Source organism: Rhinolophus ferrumequinum, chromosome 10 (genome assembly GCF_004115265.2).
Source record: "Rhinolophus ferrumequinum isolate MPI-CBG mRhiFer1 chromosome 10, mRhiFer1_v1.p, whole genome shotgun sequence".
NCBI classification, from domain to species: Eukaryota; Metazoa; Chordata; class Mammalia; order Chiroptera; family Rhinolophidae; genus Rhinolophus; species Rhinolophus ferrumequinum.
Genome location: NC_046293.1, coordinates 55,627,929 through 55,650,238, shown reverse-complemented (window position 1 = coordinate 55,650,238; position 22,310 = coordinate 55,627,929). Strand labels below are relative to the sequence as shown.

General features: G+C 46.4%; 2 protein-coding genes across 6 annotated transcripts; both read left to right on the top strand.

Moving 5' to 3' along the window:
- The first annotated feature begins 280 nt into the window (after positions 1–280).
- PAN2 (poly(A) specific ribonuclease subunit PAN2) lies at positions 281–13,826 on the top strand. 5 transcript variants are annotated; one of them, XM_033117126.1, is made up of 26 exons: positions 281–416; positions 1,043–1,415; positions 3,863–4,032; positions 4,144–4,264; positions 4,433–4,510; positions 4,884–5,151; positions 5,571–5,913; positions 6,116–6,212; positions 7,055–7,174; positions 7,388–7,507; positions 7,772–7,900; positions 8,028–8,227; positions 8,339–8,484; positions 8,614–8,720; positions 8,920–9,018; positions 9,136–9,209; positions 9,316–9,463; positions 9,758–9,901; positions 10,038–10,097; positions 10,296–10,386; positions 10,981–11,138; positions 11,235–11,378; positions 11,510–11,689; positions 11,817–11,910; positions 12,175–12,372; positions 12,704–13,826. In XM_033117126.1, the coding sequence occupies exons 2-26, from the start codon at positions 1,134–1,136 to the stop codon at positions 12,736–12,738; spliced, it is 3,606 nt and encodes a 1,201-aa protein (XP_032973017.1). In that variant the 5' UTR covers positions 281–416; positions 1,043–1,133; the 3' UTR covers positions 12,739–13,826. The 5 variants fall into 5 exon arrangements, with proteins under 5 accessions (XP_032973017.1, XP_032973018.1, XP_032973019.1 ...); XM_033117127.1 differs by having other exon boundaries at positions 8,336–8,472; positions 12,704–13,409; XM_033117128.1 differs by having other exon boundaries at positions 282–416; positions 8,339–8,472.
- A 144-nt stretch (positions 13,827–13,970) lies between these two features.
- CNPY2 (canopy FGF signaling regulator 2) lies at positions 13,971–17,258 on the top strand. Its single transcript, XM_033117130.1, has 6 exons — positions 13,971–14,469; positions 15,036–15,148; positions 15,305–15,420; positions 16,274–16,477; positions 16,636–16,732; positions 17,093–17,258. The coding sequence occupies exons 2-6, from the start codon at positions 15,061–15,063 to the stop codon at positions 17,134–17,136; spliced, it is 549 nt and encodes a 182-aa protein (XP_032973021.1). The 5' UTR covers positions 13,971–14,469; positions 15,036–15,060; the 3' UTR covers positions 17,137–17,258.
- The last annotated feature ends 5,052 nt before the right edge of the window (positions 17,259–22,310 follow it).

Here is a 22,310-nt window from a genome sequence, read left to right as displayed (position 1 = left end):
AATTATAGGGAGCATGAAAGTTCGGTTTCCAAACTGGCGTTCTCTAATTTTGTTCAAAGAAGGCGTAAAAGTCAACAGGTTACTTTTTAACAACATTTCATAGGACCAGGACGTGACTAGGATTGTTCCCATCGGCGCGCCGTAACCCTTGTTTTTGCCCAGGCCTGCGTCATACGTCTTCTCGCGGAGCCGTCTGCATTTGGCTCCACATGATTGGCTTAAGAGAGCCCCAAACTCTTCCTGATTGGAAGCTGCGACTGGGAGTCCGCCTCCTTTCTAGCGTAATGTTAGGTTGAGCTTGAGGCGCGGGGGAGAATTGGGGAAACTGGAATTTCCCACGGAGCTGACGGCATTTGCTCTCCCCCTACTCGTTGTAATTCCACGCGCTCCAAAATATCCGCCATGGAGAAATCTTGGTAATGACCCAATCCCCGTAAGCATCCCAGGAACACGTCTGACCCGTGCCCTAATCCCTCCCCTCTGCGCCGCCGGGGGAGAATTCTGGGTAGTTGATGTCTCTGTCTCCCCCAGGGAATTCTGGGTAACTAGCCCTTTCCATCACGTACCCCTACCCCCGCCTCAATTGTGGGTAACTGGCCATTCTTATTTTCCCTAGAGAATCCTGGGTAACATTACAGAGGATTCTGGGAAACTGACTTCTCTTATTCTCACCTCCCAACCCCCCAACCCCATCCCTAAGTCTGGGAAACAAGTAGTTTAGCCCCCTCTCTCTAACTCCTACCCCTTCAATTGCTGCTCCTTCCACTGATGGTTCAGGGGTAAACCAGGCAAGTGAGCAGGACTGAGGGGAAGTGAAAGGGAAGTCAAGGATTAGGTATGGTGTTGGGGAGTAAAGAGGGCCTAGAGAAGAGGAAGGGAAGGACCGACAACCCTTCTCCCATCTCTGCCCAGCTGCCCATCCCCTGCCTTCCTGCTTCATCCACTGCCTGCCTCATCTTCCTCCTGCCCATTATAACCTATAACGCACTAAATACAGGTACCTGGGCCTACCCCTGACTCAGCTGCCTCTTTCCCTTTGCAGGCCAGGATGCCCACTGGTGCTCTTCTGCTGAAGGTTGGGTCAGGCATCTAAAGGGGCTGTGGCACAGGTGTAATCTGCTGCCATCATCATCATGAACTTCGAGGGTCTGGACCCTGGACTGGCAGAGTATGCCCCTGCCATGCATTCTGCCCTGGACCCTGTCCTGGATGCGCACCTGAACCCAAGTCTGCTACAGAATGTGGAGCTGGACCCAGAGGGAGTGGCCTTGGAGGCTCTTCCTGTCCAGGAGTCAGTGCACATAATGGAAGGTGTCTACTCTGAATTGCACAGTGTGGTGGCTGAAGTGGGTGTGCCTGTCTCCGTCTCCCACTTTGACTTGCACGAGGAGATGCTGTGGGTGGGAAGCCATGGGGTAAGAACTGTACCCCTTTGTAAGGGCTGAAAGGAGATGATGGATGTGTTTTATCTGGTTTTAGCCCAAGGACAGATGCTTTGCAGGGAGCCAGAGCTGAGTTGAGGTGATGAGAAACAGCTGGGTCTCTTAAGTCAAGCCAAGAAGAAGGGAATGGAGAGAGAGGGAGTCATGGGATCCAGGGATGAGTTACATAGGTGTTCTTTTTCAGAAGGCATCCCACTTCTACCACAATTTGCCCGTTCCATGCTTAATCTTGATAACTACCCATCAGTCTGTAGCCATCTCAATCCAATCTCTAATGCCCCTCCTCTGTTTTCCATTTTTATAATTATAGAATCTTTAACACATGTTTCTGTATATCTTACATGGAATCATTCTGTCTTCTCTGCCTGATTTTAATCCCTCTGAGAGCAATTATCAATGTTGATTTTTTTTAAATGTGTATCCATACTACCAATACGTTAGGAAGTCCATAGATTTTGTAAGAAATAACATGCTAGCTTTGGTTTACTAATTTACCTTCCATAGGGTATGAATTGTTTTTCCATTAGAAAGAATGAATTTTTTGGTAATGCATTCATTTCAGTGGGCAGTATCTACTGCTATGCTAGGCCCAGGGAAGAAAGCTGAATAAAACATAATCCTTGCCCTCAAGGAGTTTACAGGACAATGAGGAAAAGACAAATAAACAGATAACGCATGGTAGTTTAGGAGAAAATAAGTTGCTTGACTTAATAATTGTGAATATAGGATGTAAACTACTAAATGCCAGTGTAAAAATAGGTACCGAGTGCTGGTGAGCATAGTGGAGAGTCAGAGGACCTACAGAAGGAAGTGACACTGAACTGAGTCTTGAGATATGAGTAGACGTTAGGTGAAGAAAAGGAAAATGCTCTCCTGGCAAAAGCAATGAGATAAACAAAGCTTCCCAATGTATTACACAGCATAGTGTTTGCAGAGTGCAGGAACTACAAATCATTAGGGTTTACTGGACTGGAAGATGAAGCTGAATAGTTAGACATTTCTTCATTCAACTAGTGTTTTTTGAGCACCTGCTAGGTGCCGGACGTTGCTCTGGGGTCTAGGTTTAGAATAAGCATTTTAAAAGGCAACAAAAATACATTTATAATATATTAGGTATTGCTTAGTATCCTTAAGAAAAATAAAGTGGAGTAAGGGTGTTGAGGTAATGAAGGGTGGGAGGTATTGCTATTTTCGATAGTTGGTCAGGGAGGGTCTCTCTGATAAAGTCACATTTGAGTAGAAACCTGGATGCTAGCCAGGGTGATCATTCTAGTTCATCTAGAAGGGAGGGAGGGAGCCAGGCAGATATCTGGGGGAAGAACATTCTAGAAAGCCCCATATGTTCTGTTAAAAGAACTTGGACTTGATCCTTCAGGCCACCAAACACATTTTTATCCAATGACAAGGTCTGGTTTGCATCTTAGATGGAGTCCTGAGATAGCAGTGTAGTTTGATTTAAGGGGGACAAGGTAGGACTCTTAAGATCAGTGTGCAGGCTGTTGTAGTAGTTCACATAAAATATGATGAAGGCCTGAATAAAGCACTGCAGAGATGTGTACGTGAGAGCAGATTTGGAAAATATTTAGGAAGTAAAATAAACAAGATTTAAGTTGACTACCAGTGACTTAAATCTACCCATCTATCCAATGGGTAGATCGTGGTACCATCGGGAATACAGGTAAGAATTGAAATGGGGTAAAAATGGTGAATTTAATTTAGGATGTAGTGAGTTTGAAGTTCTCATGGGATATCTAAGGAGAGATGTTTAGCCGGTATTTGGATGTATGTCTGAAGCTTGAGGCAGTGGCCTGGGCTAGGGAAGGAAATTAGGATTCATCAGCTTTAAAATGGATGGTTAAAACCTAGGAAAACATGTAGAGTGAGAAGATAGTGGGCTAGGAATAGCCATGTTTAAAGAGTAGTCAGAAGGGAGCACGTAAAGAGAGGGTATGATCTGAGAGAGAAGCCAGCAGTGAATGGCATCCTAGGAGCCATCACGTTCTCTCTATTCCCGCTTGTGCCCCCACACACAGGGCACGTTTTCCACAGTGCTGGTAGAGATTAAGACTTGACTGGAATATAAGAAAGCCAGCTGGCTAGTGGAGGATTGGACCCACATCCCTGACCTTCTGAACACTGTTCTAACCAACTGAGCCATTACCTATTCAGCAGGGTCATTATGAGGATAAAATGAGGTAGAGTATACAAAAGTACCTTGTAAAACATTTAACAAACAAGATGGTATTATCAGTGTATTTATCACTAAAATTAGTGCCTAGCCTTATGCCTTAGTCACTGCTAGCCAGATAGGCCAGGAAGCAAGGATGGAGAAAAGCTGAGCAACGTTTAGTCCCTAACTTGTATCTGGGATGGCCCTGCCCCTTCACTCTGGGTGTCTCTCATCTTTTTGTCCCCTACAGGGTCACGCCACTTCATTTTTCGGTCCAGCGTTGGAGCGCTACTCATCCTTTCAGGTCAATGGCAGTGATGACATTCGGCAGATTCAGAGCCTGGAGAATGGTATCCTTTTTCTCACCAAGAACAACCTCAAGTATATGGCCCGTGGGGGCCTCATTATATTCGATTACCTGTAAGTGGCTTCTCAGCTCTGAACTGGGAAAGGGTCCCTCACAGACTGGGGAGGCTAACGGATTGGCAGCTTTTGAGACCCTGGCGCCTTAGCCTTTCCCGTCCCCGACAGGCTGGATGAGAGTGACGACATGCACAGTCTCCTGCTGACTGACGGCAGCACACTGCTGGTTGGTGGGCTGCACAACCACATATTGGAGATTGATCTTAATACCGTCCAGGAGACTCAGAAGGTACCAGCCTGGGCCAGGAAAGACCCAAGCAGGGTCTGTGGTTATTGTGGCGGCGGCAGTGGGTCATACCTGAGCTGGGAACATGCCAAAGATGTATGTGTAAACTTTCTGTTCGTTTGGTTTGTGGGAAGAATCATTCTTACTGGTTTCTCCTGCTTTTCTCCCCAGTATGCAGTTGAGACACCTGGAGTCACCATCATGAGACAGACAAACCGCTTCTTCTTCTGTGGCCATACATCTGGCAAGGTAGCGAAGTACCACTTTTCCTCCTACCATGGGGTCCTGTTTCACCAGATGTGTGACTGGGTTCAGCCTTTCCCTCAGTTCTGGGGCTGTAATTGGAGCGAAGAGAGGTTTGAATTGAGTTCCTACCCAGCCATATTATACTGTGAGATTATCTTTCAGCCTGATGTTTCTGAACCTTAGAAGAAATAGGGTAAACAGGAGTTTTCTGTGGGGTCCTTTCCAGCTCTTGGCTTCTCTTTTTGCCTTTTCTGTGCTTTAACTGCCCATATCCTAGCGCTGTAGTTCTTTTTGGAAGGGCCTCACAGAGTTAGGTAGGTGGCAGGTACTCATCCTGGTAACACTTTGGTAAATAACCAAGTTATCTCTTCTTCAGATTTCCCTGCGAGACCTTCGTACTTTTAAGGTGGAGCATGAGTTTGATGCTTTCTCAGGGAGTCTGTCGGACTTTGATGTGCATGGCAACCTGCTGGCCGCCTGTGGCTTCTCAAGCCGTCTCACCGGCCTTGCCTGCGACCGTTTCCTCAAGGTGTATGATCTGCGCATGATGCGTGCCATCACACCACTCCAAGTACATGTGGATCCTGCCTTCTTGCGTTTCATCCCTACATATACTTCTCGTCTTGCTATCATCTCCCAGTCAGGTATGAAGGGCATGTGAGATGGTATGAGAGGGGTTAGTGAGCAAAGGGCAACTAAGCACGAGAAGGATTGTACTCCCAGGAACCTCCTTTGTTGGGGGAAAAAGTAACTTTGCAGCGGGGTCTCTGGGTCTCACTTAGGTTTAGTCAGAGATTAAAGCTTTTATTTTTTCCCTGGGTGTGAAAAACACAGAAAAAGATAAAAGTGGAGCAGGCAAAACAACCTTAGAACTGTCCTTTGCTGCATTAGCAGACCTCCCAGTGGCTTATGGGAAGGCATCAGATGATATTCTCTCTATCTCTAGGCACGGATTTTAGGCCCAGTTTCTTTGAAACCAGAGGAAGAGGGTAGGAAGGGCATAAAAAGATGGCTCCTTTTCACCTTCCAGGGATTGCTCAGTGGGCTTCCTCCTCCCTCCTAGGGCAATGCCAGTTTTGTGAGCCCACAGGCCTGGCCAACCCAGCAGACATCTTTCATGTGAATCCTGTGGGGCCTCTGCTAATGACGTTTGATGTGTCAGCCAGCAAACAGGCCCTGGCCTTTGGGGATTCTGAGGGCTGTGTGCACCTCTGGACTGATTCCCCTGAGGCTTCCTTCAACCCCTACTCCCGGGAGACCGAGTTTGCTTTGCCCTGTCTCGTGGACTCACTGCCTCCTCTGGACTGGAGCCAGGACCTGCTGCCTCTTTCCCTCATCCCTGTTCCACTCACCACTGATACACTTCTCTCTGATTGGCCTGCTGCCAACTCCGCTCCAGCTCCCAGGTTGTACCTCATATCTGGGCCAAAAGGGGAGAGGGGAAAAGGGCTGAGATACCAGGATTGTCTGCAAACCCTGTTATTATTCTCCTTCTTTCCTGATGTTTGTCTGCCTTCAGTATTTTCTTTTTTTTCTGGCTCCCTGGGGACTGGGCTTGGATGGGCAGACACCACTATCTTCAAGCCCTAGAACTATACTGCATTACAGGAGAGCACCCCCTGTGGATGCAGAGATTCTGCGCACCATGAAGAAGGTGGGCTTCATTGGCTATGCACCCAACCCCCGCACCAGGCTGCGGAATCAGGTGCGTTCAGAGGGGAGAAGGTCAGCACCCCCCACCAGCCCAGTGGCATTTCTCCTGTCTTTTTCTTTTGCTGGTTTTTGTTTTTAGTCCATAAAGGTTTTTTTAAAGCCTACTAAATTGAAGGTACTTTGTGAGGTATGAGGGAGGATTCAGAGACATAGAAAATAGGGTCCTTGCTCTTAAGGAGTATTTGGTTGGTGAAGATAAGACCTACACATAACAGAAATCATTTATGTTCTGTTGTTAAATGCTGAAGGAATGTTAAAAGCATGTATTGTCAGAGCTGTTTGGGCTAGAGTGGTCAGGGAAGGCATCCTGACAGAGGCGGATATGGAGCTGGAGAGGTGAGAGGTGGGTAAGTAGATAGTAAGAGCAGAGCATATGCAAGGTAAGAGACCAGTGTTAGTAACGATCTCAAGAGGTATCACTGCAAAAGGGGTACCTGATGGGCACTGTGATGGTACCAGTCTGGCTGGAGTGGCTGTATTGGGAAATAGCAAAAGAATAAGTTGGAAAAGGCCTGATTGTGAAGCCTTGCAATCCAATGTACAGTGGGAGAAGTGATGCACTGAAAGGGACTTTCGGGGAGGGTTAGTTTGGTAGCAGTGTGCTGGACAGAGTGAGTGTGGGGAGCCCAGCGTGGAAGCCATCACAGTTGTCCAGCTGTGATGAGGTTGGGTGATGGTATTGGGAATAAAAAAGCAGCAGTGAATGCTGAACACCCTGTGAAATTAGAAGGTTGAAGTCTTGGTGACTGTTTCAGTGTTGGGATAAAGGTGGGGAAAACCAAAGATGTCTTAATCAAGATATCCAACAAGGTTACCTCTTTTTTAAAATTGTAGATTCCTTACCGACTCAAGGAGTCAGACAATGAATTTGACAGCTTCAGCCAGGTCACTGAATCACCAATAGGGCGAGAAGAGGAGCCACATCTCCACATGGTCTCTAAGAAATACCGCAAGGTGCTAGGGGATTCCAGGGAAGGAGCCCTGTGGGATGTGGGGAAAAGTTCCCAGGGAAGGGGGTTATGTGAGAAAGGATTGAAGGACTCAGTCGAGAAGCCTTCACCTACCACCCTGGACTCAGCAGGGTGGTTTTGGGGAAGGTTATGGCTACTGTGACAATTCGGGGACTCTGAGGATATCTTCATCTTGCTCAGACTGTTTCTGCCTCAGGTGACCATCAAATACTCCAAGCTGGGGCTGGAGGATTTTGACTTCAAGCACTACAATAAGACCCTGTTCGCTGGGTTAGAGCCCCACATCCCCAACGCCTACTGTAACTGCATGATCCAGGTAAGGCTGGCTATGCCCGTGGCTTGAACCTGCCTGCTGTGTTTCCTCTTCTCTGTTGCCCCACAACTCCTCCTCTTTTCCCACACTCTCCTACCCAGCCCACTTTCCCATGGCCCCCTTTACCATTCTTTCTTGCCCCATAGCCTTCAGGTCTTCTCTATGAGCTCCACTTCTTCAGTGGACTCCACCAGCTTGCTTAACCTTCCCAGCTCTCGTCCTCCCCGTAGCAGTTGCCGGCATCAGTTCTCCTGCTCTTCCCTCCAGGTGCTCTATTTCCTGGAGCCTGTTCGCTGCCTAATCCAGAACCACCTTTGCCAGAAGGAGTTCTGCCTGGCATGTGAGCTGGGCTTCCTATTCCACATGTTGGACCTCTCCCGAGGTGACCCTTGTCAGGTCGGTGCCTGGAAACCTGGGACGATAAAAGGGGAAGGGAGATGGACAGTAGGCAAGGACATCACTGTGCAAACAGCCGCAAAAGAGAAAATAACCCCTTTCCACCAACACGCTTTCTGGATTCCAGGGCAGTAATTTTCTTCGGGCATTCCGCACCATTCCTGAAGCCTCAGCGCTTGGTCTAATCCTGGCTGACTCGGATGAGGCCTCAGGCAAGGGCAATCTGGCCAGGCTCATTCAGAGGTGGAATCGCTTCATTCTCACTCAACTGCATCAGGATATGCAGGAGCTGGAAGTACCGCAGGCTTATCGAGGTGCTGGAGGCAGGTATGGAATCAGGACAGGAATAGTTAAAGCCTGCATAACAGTCCCGTCTATGACTTAGAGGGTCTCCTAACTCCCTCCGTGCACGTATATCGCCCTCCCCACTCTTAGCAGCTTTTGCTCATCGGGGGACTCTGTCATTGGGCAGCTGTTCAGCTGTGAGATGGAGAACTGCAGCCTGTGCCGCTGTGGCAGTGAGACCGTGCGAGCCTCATCCACCCTGCTCTTCACGCTCTCCTACCCTGAGGGTAGCAACAGTGGTATACCCTGCAGCTGGGTTGGGAAGGCTCCCCCAACGTCCTGTAACACCAAGGAGAGGGTGGGGGGAGGCAAGTGCTAACGGTGGGTAGAAGGGAGAACCTGGAGTGAAGTATCCAGTTTACCCACAGATAAAACTGGGAAGAACTGTGACTTTGCTCAGGTCCTAAAGCGAAGCATCTGCCTGGAGCAGAATACACAGGCCTGGTGTGACAACTGTGAAAAGTACCAGCCCACGGTGAGTTGGCTGTGGCACTGGATGTGTTGGGGACTCAGCCATAGTTCTCATCTGCAGCTGGGTAGGTTAGCACGGCCACCCAGGGATCTATAGAGACTGGGAAGAACCCCAATTTGAGGATGCAGATCCAGGTTTTACTGTTCCTGTCTGGGTGTCTTTCCCTGTCGGCTCCCTGCCATTCCTTGTTTTATCCTCTCAGATTCAGACCCGCAACATCTGCCATCTGCCAGATATTCTTGTCATCAATTGTGAAGTGAACAGCTTGAAAGAAGCTGATTTCTGGAGAATGCAGGCTGAGGTAAGGACTCAGGCTGGAAACAGAGCCTTAGGAGTACTTTTTCGTTTTCTCCCTCCTCTGACCTCCATATATGATTAATGTTCCTGAGGAATCAGATATTTTCTCTGTTGTGTTCAGGTTGCCTTCAAGATGGCAATGAAGAAACACAGTGGGGAGATCTCTAAGAGCAAGGAGTTTGCTTTGGCTGATTGGTAGGTACTGTCTTGGGAGTGATCAAAGGATTGAACTACCCAGCAGCTTCTTTTATCATTGGCTAGATCTCCTCAGATTAAATTTCTGATTCTCCCGTCCTGATAGGAAGGAACTAGGGAGTCCAGAGGGCATGCTCATGTGTCCTTCCATTGAGGAGTTGAAGAATGTCTGGCTTCCTTTCTCCATTCGCATGAAGATGACCAAGAACAAAGGACTGGATGTTTGCAATTGGACTGATGGGGATGAGATGCAGGTCGTTGGAAAACTGGGAAGAGGAGGGGGAATAAGGGAGAGGAAGATGGGGCAGAGGCAGGGCAGGGGGAAGGTGGAACCTAGTATAGGGAAAAGGGAATCCGGCTGAATATTTACCAGTCGTGGGCTTTTCCAGAGTGACTCAGTTCATTATTGGGAGTCACAGATGGGCTAGAATGGAGATAACCCACCCTGGTCCCCCATCACATACCCCAGACTCCCTGTCCTCTATCCCCATTCCCCTTCCTTCCCCATCCTTAAACTTAGCTTAGCAGCCTGGGTACCCCCCTCACAGTGGGGCCCAGCCAGGGCAGAGGAGGAGCATGGTGTCTATGTGTATGACCTGATGGCTACTGTGGTACACATCCTGGACTCACGCACAGGGGGCAGCCTGGTGGCTCACATCAAAGTTGGAGAGACCTACCACCAACGCAAGGAGGTGAGTGAGGTAATACAGGGCAGGGACACTCCTGGTGGTGGCCACAATGGAATCCCAGGTCTGTCCTTATCTTCAGTCTGAGCCAGAGTGATTCCAGCCATCACTTTGGCATCAGCCTTTCTCTGTATCTCCATAGGGCGTTACCCACCAGCAGTGGTATCTCTTCAATGACTTTCTCATTGAACCTATCGATAAGGTTAGTTATAACACATTGCATTCCCCCTTTCATCTCCCTTTTTCCTAGCATCCTCATCCTCGGTGCCCTAGACAATGCCAGGCAGATTCAGGAGGGAGGAGGGATGGGTTTTCAAGAATAAAAATGGTACCTAGTCCTGTCTTTTGTCTGACATGGGAAAAAGGAAAAGGGGGCCATTCAGTGCTTTTTCTTTTATAGCATGAAGCTGTGCAGTTTGATATGAATTGGAAAGTGCCTGCCATCCTTTATTACATCAAAAGGAATCTTAATTCCAAATATAATCTGAACAGTAAGTGGTACAGAGTGGACCCATGGTGTGGGCAATTTAGATTGGTCTTCAGAAAGAGACCTGGGAAATAGCTTGTTGAGATTAGGATTTGTAACCAGTGTTAATAGTTCCAGGATATTACAGAGATTCCTTCTTATAAGGCCTTAAATTTAGAAGCTGGAGATCCGGAGGGTATAGTGGGAAAGAGGTTATGGGGGAAAAGTCTGATAAAAATGGCTAAAGTTATGATTTTGAGTCTTATCATTCTTATCCCCAAGATTTCTTCTTTTGGAGGTGAACTCCTTATTAAGTCCCTTTTTGGTGACTTTAAACCATAGTTTCTCTGTAACTTCATTTTTCTAGGTTTTCTAAGCTAAAGTCCAAAGTAAATATCTTATTCTTTCCTTTTGTTGACTTTTTTCCTTAGTATATTTCTTGATAATTTCACGTGTTCCATCTACCTGCTCTGTTCATCAAACATGATCTTTTTATTCACATGCTTTGATTATTGAGGGATCACAGTGTAGACCTGGTTTCTGGTCAGCCACCCTGGGCTTCCCTCCCCTGGTCACTTCCCTGTCCCCAGCCATCTGTCTTCCGGATTCTCCCTTCTAGTCAAGAACCCTATTGAGGCAAGTGTCCTGCTGGCTGAAGCCTCACTGGCACGGAAGCAGCGGAAAACACATACTACCTTTATTCCGCTGATGCTGAATGAGATGCCACAGGTTGGGGACCTGGTGGGCCTGGATGCTGAGTTTGTCACCCTTAATGAGGTAACCAAGGCCAAAAGTGGATTTTGGGACAGAATTCTGGGGCTATTAGGAGTCAGAAGCATTTCTCTGACTTCCTTATTAACTCTTCTCATGTAGGAGGAAGCAGAGTTGCGCAGTGATGGCACCAAGTCTACCATCAAACCAAGCCAGATGTCAGTAGCGCGGATTACCTGTGTTCGGGGCCAGGGACCGAATGAGGGTATTCCGTTCATTGATGACTACATCTCCACCCAGGAGCAGGTATTAGAATAGGCAGGTGCAAGTGAGACAGACCCTGTGCTTATGTAGAGTGCTAGAGAACCCAGGGAAGAGGAGTAGGGGGGACTTGGCACCTTGCTTCCTTGGAGACTTGCTGTTTTCTTTATCCCTAGGTGGTGGATTACTTGACTCAATACTCAGGGATAAAGCCAGGAGACCTTGATGCCAAGATTTCCTCTAAGCACCTCACAACTCTCAAGTCTACCTACTTAAAGCTTCGTTTTCTCATAGATATTGGAGTCAAGTTTGTGGGTCATGGTTTGCAGAAGGACTTCCGGGTCATCAACCTCATGGTTCGGGCAGGGCTCTTTTAAGAGTCTTTTTTTGAGTGTGGGCCCCTCAGGGTATACATTATGCTTTTGGAGAATGGGAAATTATGGCTCTCCTACCTTCAGCCTCCCATTCTTTTATCCCTGCCAGGTGCCCAAGGACCAAGTCCTTGACACTGTCTATCTGTTTCACATGCCCCGAAAACGAATGATTTCCCTGCGATTCCTTGCTTGGTACTTTCTGGGTGAGTTGCTCTGCCTTTGAAGGCCCTTGTGCTCATTAAGAGCAGGCAGAAGTGTTGGAGGGGCCAAGGGGAGTAGTGGTGAGAGATACTAATGGATTTAATTAGCTTCAATATCCCTTCTGTGCACCAGGAGTGGTGTTTGGCTATTTCCTTAAGGGCAGTCATATTTTTGTTGTTGTTTATCCGGGGCTGGGGATGTGAGTAGGGGACATGTTTTACCTTCCTTTGCTAGGTCCCAAACTATTCCACCTCTGCTTCCCCCAGACCTGAAGATTCAAGGGGAGACCCATGACAGTATTGAGGATGCCCGCACAGCCCTTCAGCTATACCGAAAGTATCTGGAGCTAAGCAAAAATGGCACTGAACCTGAGTCCTTCCACAAAGTGCTCAAGGGTCTTTACGAGAAGGGCCGAAAGATGGACTGGAAGGTGCCTGAGCCTGAAGGCCAGACAAGTCCCAAGAGTAAGGCTTGGGATGGGACAAGGGAAACTGGACTGGGTGGGTTTTGATTGCATATGTGAAGATTATACCCACCATAATGATGAGAACAGTACCACTCTTACCTTACATTTGTAAAGCACGCAACAGTTTCCAGAGCACTTAATCCTCCCAACAATCAGTGAAATAGATTTTGTTATCAAACTACTAGTCCTAACATCCTCTTGCCCAATTCTAAAATGTTTGGGGCAGGTCCATGCTCTTTCCTCTTGCATTTTTCCTTCATAAGAAGTATCCCAGGTACTTTTTTTCCACTCATCTTACGAGTCAATGCTCTTGCTTTTGTCTCTGACAGATGCAGCCGTTTTTTCCTCAGTGCTGGCACTCTGACCTCACCCTCTCCCAAAGAACTACTGCCTCTCCCTTCAGTGTTCTGTGGTCCCAGAACTGGGAGATGGCTTCCCAAGTTGGCCATACCCTGTCCACTTCCAGAATTGGACCTGCTCAGGGTTTATAGATGGTGCTATTAATAGAACTGGAATGCAGCAGAATTGTTGCAAAGGGTCTAGGAGCCAGATTATTTTTTCATCCTTTGTAAAACAGTGGGCCAGAAAAAGTCTAGAATTGACCCAGATGGAAAATTGATTGGTATTCTTAATAAATATCCTGAGTGATTAATATCCAGGCAAAGAAGATCCTGGAACCAAAACTCCCCGTTCCTAGTTGGCTAAGGACTGAAGTACTGGACTGTGACTAGATACAGCAGCAGCTCAAGACTTAGCTCGTCTCTGATTGCTTGAGGAATGCCAGAGGAGCTAGTGTGTATTCTTGGTGGCCCTAGCAAACCAGTATTGCCAACACCATCATTGCCAAAAGGGCCATTGGGTCCTAGACAAAGCTTGGCTGCTGGCTTCACTCCTGCTGACAGCTGAGAAGCATCTGTCTTCCATCCACTCCACTCTCCTGTCCCAAGTTTTGTTTTCTTGTTATTTTTTAAAATTTTGTTTTAAACTGCATGTTTTATAAAATAAAACAAAAATAATATTGGCTGTCATCTATCTTATTAGAGACCTGCGAGTGTGGGGTTCTCAGACTTCAGTCCTCCTCTCCTTTTTGTTGGTTTTCTATCACAACTGGGAAAAACCTAAGGGTTTTTAAATTCCCACCCAGAAACGAAGGTAAAGCTTTGTGGAGTCCAAAGTTAAGGATATTGGGGAAGTATAATTATGTCTTTCCTGGGCAATGTTAGGTCTTTGCTGTGCCTGCTAGTATCCTCAGGCAGTTTTTTTTTTTCTCCCTTCCCTCACCAACTCTTGAGTCAAGCCCTTGGTGGAGGACGTAGCTCACTGGCCCATGTAGGAATCCAACTGGCAAACGGGGGTGTTAGGAATACAGCGCTCCAACCACCTGAGCCACCCGGCCGCCCCCAAGTCAGATTCTTTTTAAGATGTAAGATGTACAGTATGGTTTCCCCGTTAACTGTAAAAGAGGCGTGGGGAAGGTGACAAACTACAGGTCCCAGGATATCTTGAGACCTGTAGCTACTCACAAAGTATGTGGTGCTGCGGTGCTTCTTGGGAGATGTAGTTTCCTAGGTACTGAAACTAGGGCTTTTTACTGGCTAGCAGCGCTTTCTTTCTGAAGGTCCTACCTAGCCCACCTACACCGACCACACACGCTCGCCTGACCACCTCCATACACCACGCCAGGATCTGTCCTTCCTTCAAGCCACTCCTATTCTTCGGCTGACCCCCTGGTGGTCACGTGGACCTGCAAGCCACGCAAGTCTGGGTCCTTCTGCGATCCATTGGGGTCCTCGCTGCCTAGGAGCCGCTCGGATGCTGCCTGTCCGCGCGAGACTTTAGAGGAGCGGGTTTGGGGTCGATCCCTGGTGTGGGGCTTGCACCGCAGAGCATCGGAGCCGGGTTTAGGCGCCCACTTAGGGTGCGAGGATCTGGGTCAGGCGGTCGCCGGGCCACCCCGTGTCTGAAAAGCTCTGGACTGCTCTGGAGAAGCCCGGACAGCCCCGCTCCCCCCTAGCCAGGTGCTAGGTCCAGAGCTGAAGTGAGAGTACGACCGTCTTCCAGCGCCTGGGCCAAGGCGGCGGCCCTGGGAGCAGAGGTGGGACGGATGCGAGTGGCGCTGAGGGTCGGGGATGGACTGGAGCGCAGGCAATGGAGGGGTCCTTAGAAAGGGGGCTGGTCCGCACGGGAAATAGGTTATAGGCTGGAGGTGGGGACGCAGTAATCTCCAATGCTGGGTCCAAATAGGCCCTACTTATTGAGCGTACTCTTCGCGGGCCAGCCACCTCACTGACTCCTGGCCTCCTTGCTGGTAGCTCCTCTGTGCCTTTCGTCCTCGCTTAATCGCCAGCCTCCGTTTTGTAGCTGCCACATAGCCCCGTGAGCTCTAGGCGGCCGACGCTGAAGTACCAACAGCTAGGGCCTCACCTGTCGACGTAGTGTCTGGGGGCTGAGTCCTAAATCCTGAGCTCGCGCTCTCCCTCACCGCCCGGGGTAATCCGGGTCCTCAAGCACCAGAACAGAGGAGCCCCTTTGTGTCCCGGCCATTTCCTGGAAAGTAAAACCAGAGTCACACTGAGGCCTCTGTAGGCATGGGGATGAGGGATAAGTTGGGGGAATGGAGCTGGCTCCTCATACTTACGCCTTATTCCAATCCAAACCCAGGTGGAGCAACCCCATTACGTTTAAGATGAAAGGCTGGGGTTGGCTGGCCCTGCTTCTGGGGGCCCTGCTGGGAACTGCCTGGGCTCGGAGGAGCCAGGATCTACACTGTGGAGGTAAAGACACAAAGAGAAGTGGGAGGAAGGAGGGTGGGGAAGACAGGGCTTTGGGAGGACATGATATCCAAAGTCTGGATAAGAATGAGTGGAAATCCCTGTGTTGATTCCTTTCTCCCCCTTTCTCCTCCTCCATCTTCTCTCCCCCTGCACCAGCTTGCAGGGCTCTGGTGGATGAACTAGAGTGGGAAATTGCCCAGGTGGATCCCAAGAAGACCATTCAGATGGGCTCTTTCCGAATCAATCCAGATGGCAGCCAGTCAGTGGTGGAGGTAACTTACTGTTCCCCCAAATAAAGTAGATCACTCTGACTTTGAATGAGAACTCAACTAATTAAGAAGGAGCTTGGTTTAATAGAAATGAAGAAAACATTGACCCAGAGAGGTATCTAAAAGATACGGCTGTCTCATGTGGAAAAGGCTGAAGGCTTATACCCTATGCACTTACTTCCTGGTTCCAAACCTTAATATTTTGTTTCTGCTGTAGAAGTTGTTAGCAGACAGGGAACCCCTTCTCCACATCCTTAATCCATGTGATTCATGTTTTCACTATGGCAATACAGTATACACACAAACATTCAAAAAAGAAACAGAAGGTCTTATTCTTCCTTGTATTTAGGAAATTTATTTTAATTGAAAACAGAACACACATATAACAAAGCTGTGCTTAGTGAACAATAAAGAAATGTTAAGGTTGTAATGCTTGTGAAATGATTTAATAGTTGTTTTCCTCAAGCCTACACTACCTTTCTAATCCTCTCTTGTTGAGGGCATGTTTTAGTCTCAATACAAAAAATAAAAATAAAATCATTACCTTACACCCATAAGAATTAAGGGAATTCAAAGGAAAAGAATACATAGCTGGCTAGGGTTAATCAAAGAGGTCTCTGTTTATAATTTGGGCCTAATGACACCTGTTTTATTTCTTAGGCTTGTATACTGAGGTAAAATAAGACCATATATTTGAAAGCACTTTGAAATTACACAAATAAACCATACTGTTTTTAAATAGAGCAGGCTTTTTAGCATTTAGCTTTTTAGAATAGCTAGATTTGGAAGGAAAAGGATATAAATTACTAATGTACAGAGGTAGAAGAGTGTGACCCAAGGCTGAGGACATTTCTAGGTGCCTTATGCTCGCTCAGAGGCCCACCTCACAGAGCTACTAGAGGAGGTATGTGACCGGATGAAGGAGTATGGGGAACAGATTGATCCTTCCACCCACCGCAAGAACTATGTACGTGTAGTGAGCCGGAATGGAGAATCCAATGAACTGGACCTACAGGGCATCCGAATTGATTCAGACATCAGCGGCACCCTCAAGTTTGCGGTGAGCTATGGAAGTGGGTAGCTGGTTCTTAGAAATTAGGGGAGTTATTGGAGAGCTCAAGTGGAAAGTTGGGTTAATACCCTTGTCCTCTCTGGAGGCAGAAGCAAGAGGCCTCTTCGTGCTGCCCTCTCTCACTCGTTTCTCCCTTGGGTTGGCAGTGTGAGAGCATTGTGGAAGAATATGAGGATGAACTCATTGAATTCTTCTCCCGAGAGGCTGACAATGTCAAAGACAAACTCTGTAGTAAGCGAACAGGTAAGCTGCTCCCACTTTCTATCCTCACAGTCCTGTAGAAACTGGTACATTCCTTAGTGTGCCCCCCCGCCCCCCCCAGCCCTCTGCCCTCTGATATTAGCTCAAGAGTTATCTTCCATTACCCATGGCTTAGGGAGTTGGGTTGTCCCTCTCTATTCTCTGTCGGCTTTCAGAATTTGTGGTTCCCTCACCTGAGGCACAGGTGAGAGGATAATGGGAATATTTTGTCATTTAAAAGCATATGCTCTGAAAAACGGTGGTTGGTATGTGTATCAGTTTGATTTGGAGTATTTTCTTGATAGTGGCATATATCAGTATGAGAGTGGCATTTTCCTTCAAACTGTTATGTGCTGTTTGCAGATCTATGTGACCATGCCCTGCACATATCGCATGATGAGCTATGAACCATTGGAGCGGCCCAGACTGACAGGCTTGATGGATCACCCCCAGGAGGGGAAGAGGGTGGCAATGCCTTTTATATTATGTTTTTACTGAAATGAACTGAAAAAATATGAAACTACAAGTATGAACTGTGTTGTCTTTTCATGCCCAGAATTAGCCCTTCCATTAGACTTGAAGATAGGGGATTCCAGACAGGAAAGAAAAGGGAAGGGAAGGAAGAGCTTTGGGAATGAAGGTAGGAGGAGCCTGAAGCTTTCATTCTTTTGCCATCTGAGATTCCTGCTGCACTCACAAACTAGATAAACATGTATTCAGTGCCTACTCAGTAAAATGTGTTTAAAGTTTAATAAAGAGAACGACCCTTTATGAATAAGCAAGAGAACATAAGTAAGTGCATGGTAGTATAGGATTCTAGAAATAACGTATCCATACTGATGAAACAAAGTAAGACGGAGCTTGGTCTCAAAGGAAATAATGGACATGCATTCTTCTTCCCTCCCTGCCCTTCCAGATGGAGGGATCAGCAAGACCATACAGCAAAGGGAAAAATGGATGTGATCAACTCAGCTGAAAAGTAAGGGCTTTATCAGATAGGGAGAAATTAGGTAAGGAATGTTACTTAATGCAAGGCCTTGCTTGATCACCTAAGCTTTTAGATTTGATGCCAATAGCAACACTAAAGTATATCTTTTTCATCTCCATCACTAGCTATTATCAATCTAGACTATAAGCCTGTCCCCACTTTCTGTATGTAGAGATTCTGTACTGGGGCATAGGGATGAAAACATAAAGCATACCTTCTTTGAGGAGCATCTTAAAAACCCTGATCCTGAGATGTGGCTATCTCAGAGTTTGGAGTGGAACATGTCTGTCCCAGAAATGCCTCAGGGAGAGAACACCTGAAGAAACATTTCAAAGACTTTAAATTAAGCATTTTAGAATCTAAAGGGAACTTGGAGGTCACTTAGTTCACCTCTGTCCATTTTACGTATGAAGAAACTGAGGCTCCGAGAAACCATAGGTTCTGAAGTTCTGCATTTAGTGGCAAAACTGGATCTAGAAGCTAACGTTCCCCAGAGTCAGTCTGATCTGATACAGCTTCTATTTTAAGTCTTTTTTCCTCTTATCACCTTGTACACAGAATGTGTTCAACAAAGCCTTTTTACACCACAAATCTCTATGAAATCCAGCACATGAAGTAGCTCAGAGCAAGTACCCTGATATTAGTTGACAACTACACTCAGGGTCTAATGTTATTTTCTTCTCTCACCAATCAAAAGAAATGCTATATCCTATCAAATCCATTTTCCAGAGCAGCTGTTACTAACCCCTTTGTTTTCTGTGATGCATTTTAATATGTTCCTGTGTTTCACACCCGTGAGTATACCCAGGATTCTGTCCATTGATGGCTTGGTGTCTAAACACTTCTTACTCTTCCATCAAAAAGCTTATCAGAAGTGTTAAGTGAGAGAGAGTACTCATATAAAGAACTTGAAACTTAATTTACAAAACAAATTATTCACAAGTTTTAATAAATTTAATGTTACTTGGTAACAAATTACTTGTGATGCACCTCACTAGTTTGTCAAGACACAGCTGTTAAGAACTCTCCAGCCCAAGTCTTTGTCATTGGTACACAGGGATGTGTCCTACATAGGGAAGGGCAGACATTAACGCCTTTGGCTTGATTCTCAGAAAATTAGGAGAATATACTCTGCACATCTCTTAATTCATATCATAGGTTACCACAAGGAATGCGTGAATTTATCTAAACCCTTCTGGAGGCTCATTATAACATTATTCTAGCCCAGTGTTTGGTAGAGCATGTACTCAATCTTGCATATCTGGTTACACTTTAAGCTTTAGGTGCCTGCTAAATGAATTTATCAGTAAAATGTTAGAACTTAAAACATTCCCAAAGCCGGTATTAAATGAAATCCAGGTGTGATTAGGAAAATGTATTATGTGAAAATCTAGTCCTTTAAAAAACAAGTTTAAAAAAAAAACTAATAAGTTTTAGAGCATTATTTTGCTTTTAAAAAGCATTCAGAGCAGGGACAAGATTCCTTTAAATACAGGACAGGGATGAATAACAAGGGAATGGGAACTAGTACAGTTGACCCTTGAACAATGTTGGAAGCAGGGGCACCAATTCCCACACTGTTGAAAATCCATGTACAGTTCTGGACTCACCAAAAACTTAACTACAGTTGTCCCTTGATATCAGTGGGGAACCGGTTCCAAGACCCCCTGTGGATACCAAAATATGCAGATGCTCAAATCCCTTATATAAAATGGCATGGAACAATGCATACCGTTGGCCCTCCAGATCCACAGATTCCCAACCACAGACAGAAAATACTGTTTTTGATCCGTTGGTTGGTTGCATCGGCAGATGCGAAACGTGGGGCTACAAGAGGCCGACTGTATATTTAATTGAAAAAAATCCACATATAAGTGGACCCATGTGATTCAAACTCTTGTTTGAGGGTCAACTCCATATGTCAAATACATAGCAAGCACATACACATTCTGATTTAATCTTCATAACTCTTAAGAAATAGACGTTACTGCCATTTTACAGATGAAGAAATTAAGTTCAAAGCGGTTGTGCCTTGCTAGTCAGCGAGGAGCCAAGCCTTCAACCCTAGTGACCATCTTACGCTTAGGCCAGTAGTCTGTCTGCTCTAGCTTGCTCCCTATTGTGGAGTCTCCATGTAGTCCCCAGTGGCTGTGAAAAGTAGTACTTTTATTTGTTTGAAAACTGCCTCCAAGTTTGAATGCATGCCCTCTGATTCTAAGAATCTATAGTGAAAAAGCACTATATCCTCTTTTCAGCCATTTTTCCAAACGGATTATTATGTATAAGAAGCCCATTCTACCCCCCTGGTCATTTTAGGTGCTAATGTTTGTCTCCCTTACCTTTATGTATTTTGAAAGAGTCACCACTTACCATCTATTTCAGGTATGTGTGTACAAAGGTTTTACAGATGAGTAAGTCTATTGGTCCCTATCCTTTAAAATATTATTAAATATAGCAACACATTGAGCTGATATGCACAGGAGATTGTTAACAATGACTCAAAAGTCCCCTTCCTGAGCTGCAGCTGATAATTCTGTCATTACCATATAAACAGTATGGCTTAATAGTTAAGATACAGCTTCTGGAGTGAAACCAACCTAGGTCTGAATTCTAGGAATGCCAATTACAAGCTATTGCCTTGAACAGAATACTTTATCTAAAACCTTGGTTTCCTCTGTAGAGATATTAATATTACCTACATCCCCTAGAGTTGTTAGGATTAATTAAGATAATGCATGTACCACATTTAGACAGTATCTAGAAATAGTAAGTATTCAATAAATTTTACCTATTACTCCTTAAACGCAGGAGTTTGGTTTACCAATGTAGGTATTTTAAGAGTTTAGGTTGCATTCTCCCACTTGTCCTTGGCCACCAGAGGGCACCATTGCCTCTGTCCATTTTCAAGAGGTCCTCTCAAGGTCAAGATGACCTTAGCGTTCAGCCTTCTCTCCTTTGCCCCCTCCAGTTCTCAGGCACTTAGTTGTATCTGGGCCTAGAGCTCACATGGCTGTTTTATTCATACCAATCCTTATCCCTTAACTTTCTTTCCACCTCCCCAGGTCCCATCCATGTTCCAAAAAAGACTAAGCCAGCTTCTAGGAGATACCATTTAGTCCCTTTGCTCCCTGAGCTTTCCCACTGGCCTTACAGCAGTGGGTGTCAGGACTGAACAGTTTCAAAACAAATCCATATAGTTCTGATTCTAGGCTCCAGGACACTGTGTCAAGGGGCTTAGAGCACTACTGTTGCCTACCCTCTTCCATCACTAGAGCGCCAAAATAGGTTACACTTACGGCGACCCAATAATTATCCCTTTGGTATCCTCACCCTGAGAATGCATCCTGTCTCTTGGGGCACTGGAGTTCAGTCCTCTGGTCTGCTGGTTAGTTTCTGTGGATAATTAACCAGAGAGAAGAAACCAGGTCAGACTATTCTAGGGTTAAGAGGAAATCCTCTGCTAAATTGGGATCAAATATTGATCAGTGGAGCTTTGAAGTCACCGATGAGGTAGCTGAGGTCACTGGTCCTCTGGGGCACGGCTTGGTTTCTGTTTATGAAGTTCTTTCCTAAGATCTACCTACCTGATCCCGAACCCAGAGGAGCATTGGTTGGTAGGTGTGAGGCTGGGTACAAGGAAACTTGACAAGAGAAAAGGGTGGTTTTCTTTCTCTTTTTCCAAGTCCGGGCTATAAAGTAGGTCTTTATAAACTAGGTCCATCTAAACCTGACTTAGATGGTACTGAGACCTCTGAAACTTGTTACTGCTATGTGAGGAGGTAAGAGGACTGTTCACTTGGGGCTTGGGTTTGTAGATAAGATACCCTGGTCCTTGAGTGAGTTCCCCTGTGCCCTTGGGTCAATGACAGTGATAGGTTTAGGGAGGTGGAAAGGTCCCGAGGTCTTGTCTGCCCAGAGGAGTTAGTCAAGAGTGGTGTGGAAGATCACTGTAGTGCCATGGTTCATTTAATGGTCTCTGGGGAGCACAGGATAAGGGTGCTCCAAGTAGGAGAAGGGTCCAGAGGCCCTATGGGAGTAAAGAGAGTGATGTGACAAAAAGGGAGGGTGCCTAATGCCTGATTGTGGATGACAGTTTGGTCTGCAGCTCCTGACCATAAGGCAAGATGGGTGGGCTGGCTGTATGGCATTATGTGACTGGAGTAGTGGGGAGACTAATGTCCAGGACCGAGAGGCTCTGGCCTGTGCTGGAAACTTCCATATTAAAAGGGCATTTGTAAGACTTGGATTTCCTGGCACTAGACACAGAACTGACAGCCCACAAAGAGCAGTGGATATTCATGCTCCTGCCTTTGCTTTCCTTCTCCACATATCGCAGTCTGTTAGAATCCATAACAGCAATGGCCTCTGCTTACCTCAAGTGCTCTCCACCAAATGGCTAACTCTGGCATCATAGCCTGTCTGATGTCACCTCTATGGCCATTAAGTCATTGACCAAAGACATTCAAGAAAGCATGCCACATGGGTAGGAGAAGCGGGTCATTATTAGTTGCTCTGATAGTATATTAAGGGTTTGGCTTCCGAGGACCTTCAAAGGTTAAAGTCCTTGAAGCTTTTTTTTTCAAATATTCACCT

Coding starts and splice junctions, on each gene's coding strand:
- CNPY2 (XM_033117130.1), top strand. CDS start 15,061: ATGAAAGGCTGGGGTTGGCTGGCCCTGCTTCTGGGGGCCCTGCTGGGA. Junction 15,149..15,304: donor CCAGGATCTACACTGTGGAG/GTAAAGACACAA, acceptor CCCCTGCACCAG/CTTGCAGGGCTCTGGTGGAT. Junction 15,421..16,273: donor GCAGCCAGTCAGTGGTGGAG/GTAACTTACTGT, acceptor GGACATTTCTAG/GTGCCTTATGCTCGCTCAGA.
- PAN2 (XM_033117125.1), top strand. CDS start 1,134: ATGAACTTCGAGGGTCTGGACCCTGGACTGGCAGAGTATGCCCCTGCC. Junction 7,175..7,387: donor TCTCTAAGAAATACCGCAAG/GTGCTAGGGGAT, acceptor TTTCTGCCTCAG/GTGACCATCAAATACTCCAA. Junction 11,911..12,174: donor CCTTGCTTGGTACTTTCTGG/GTGAGTTGCTCT, acceptor TGCTTCCCCCAG/ACCTGAAGATTCAAGGGGAG.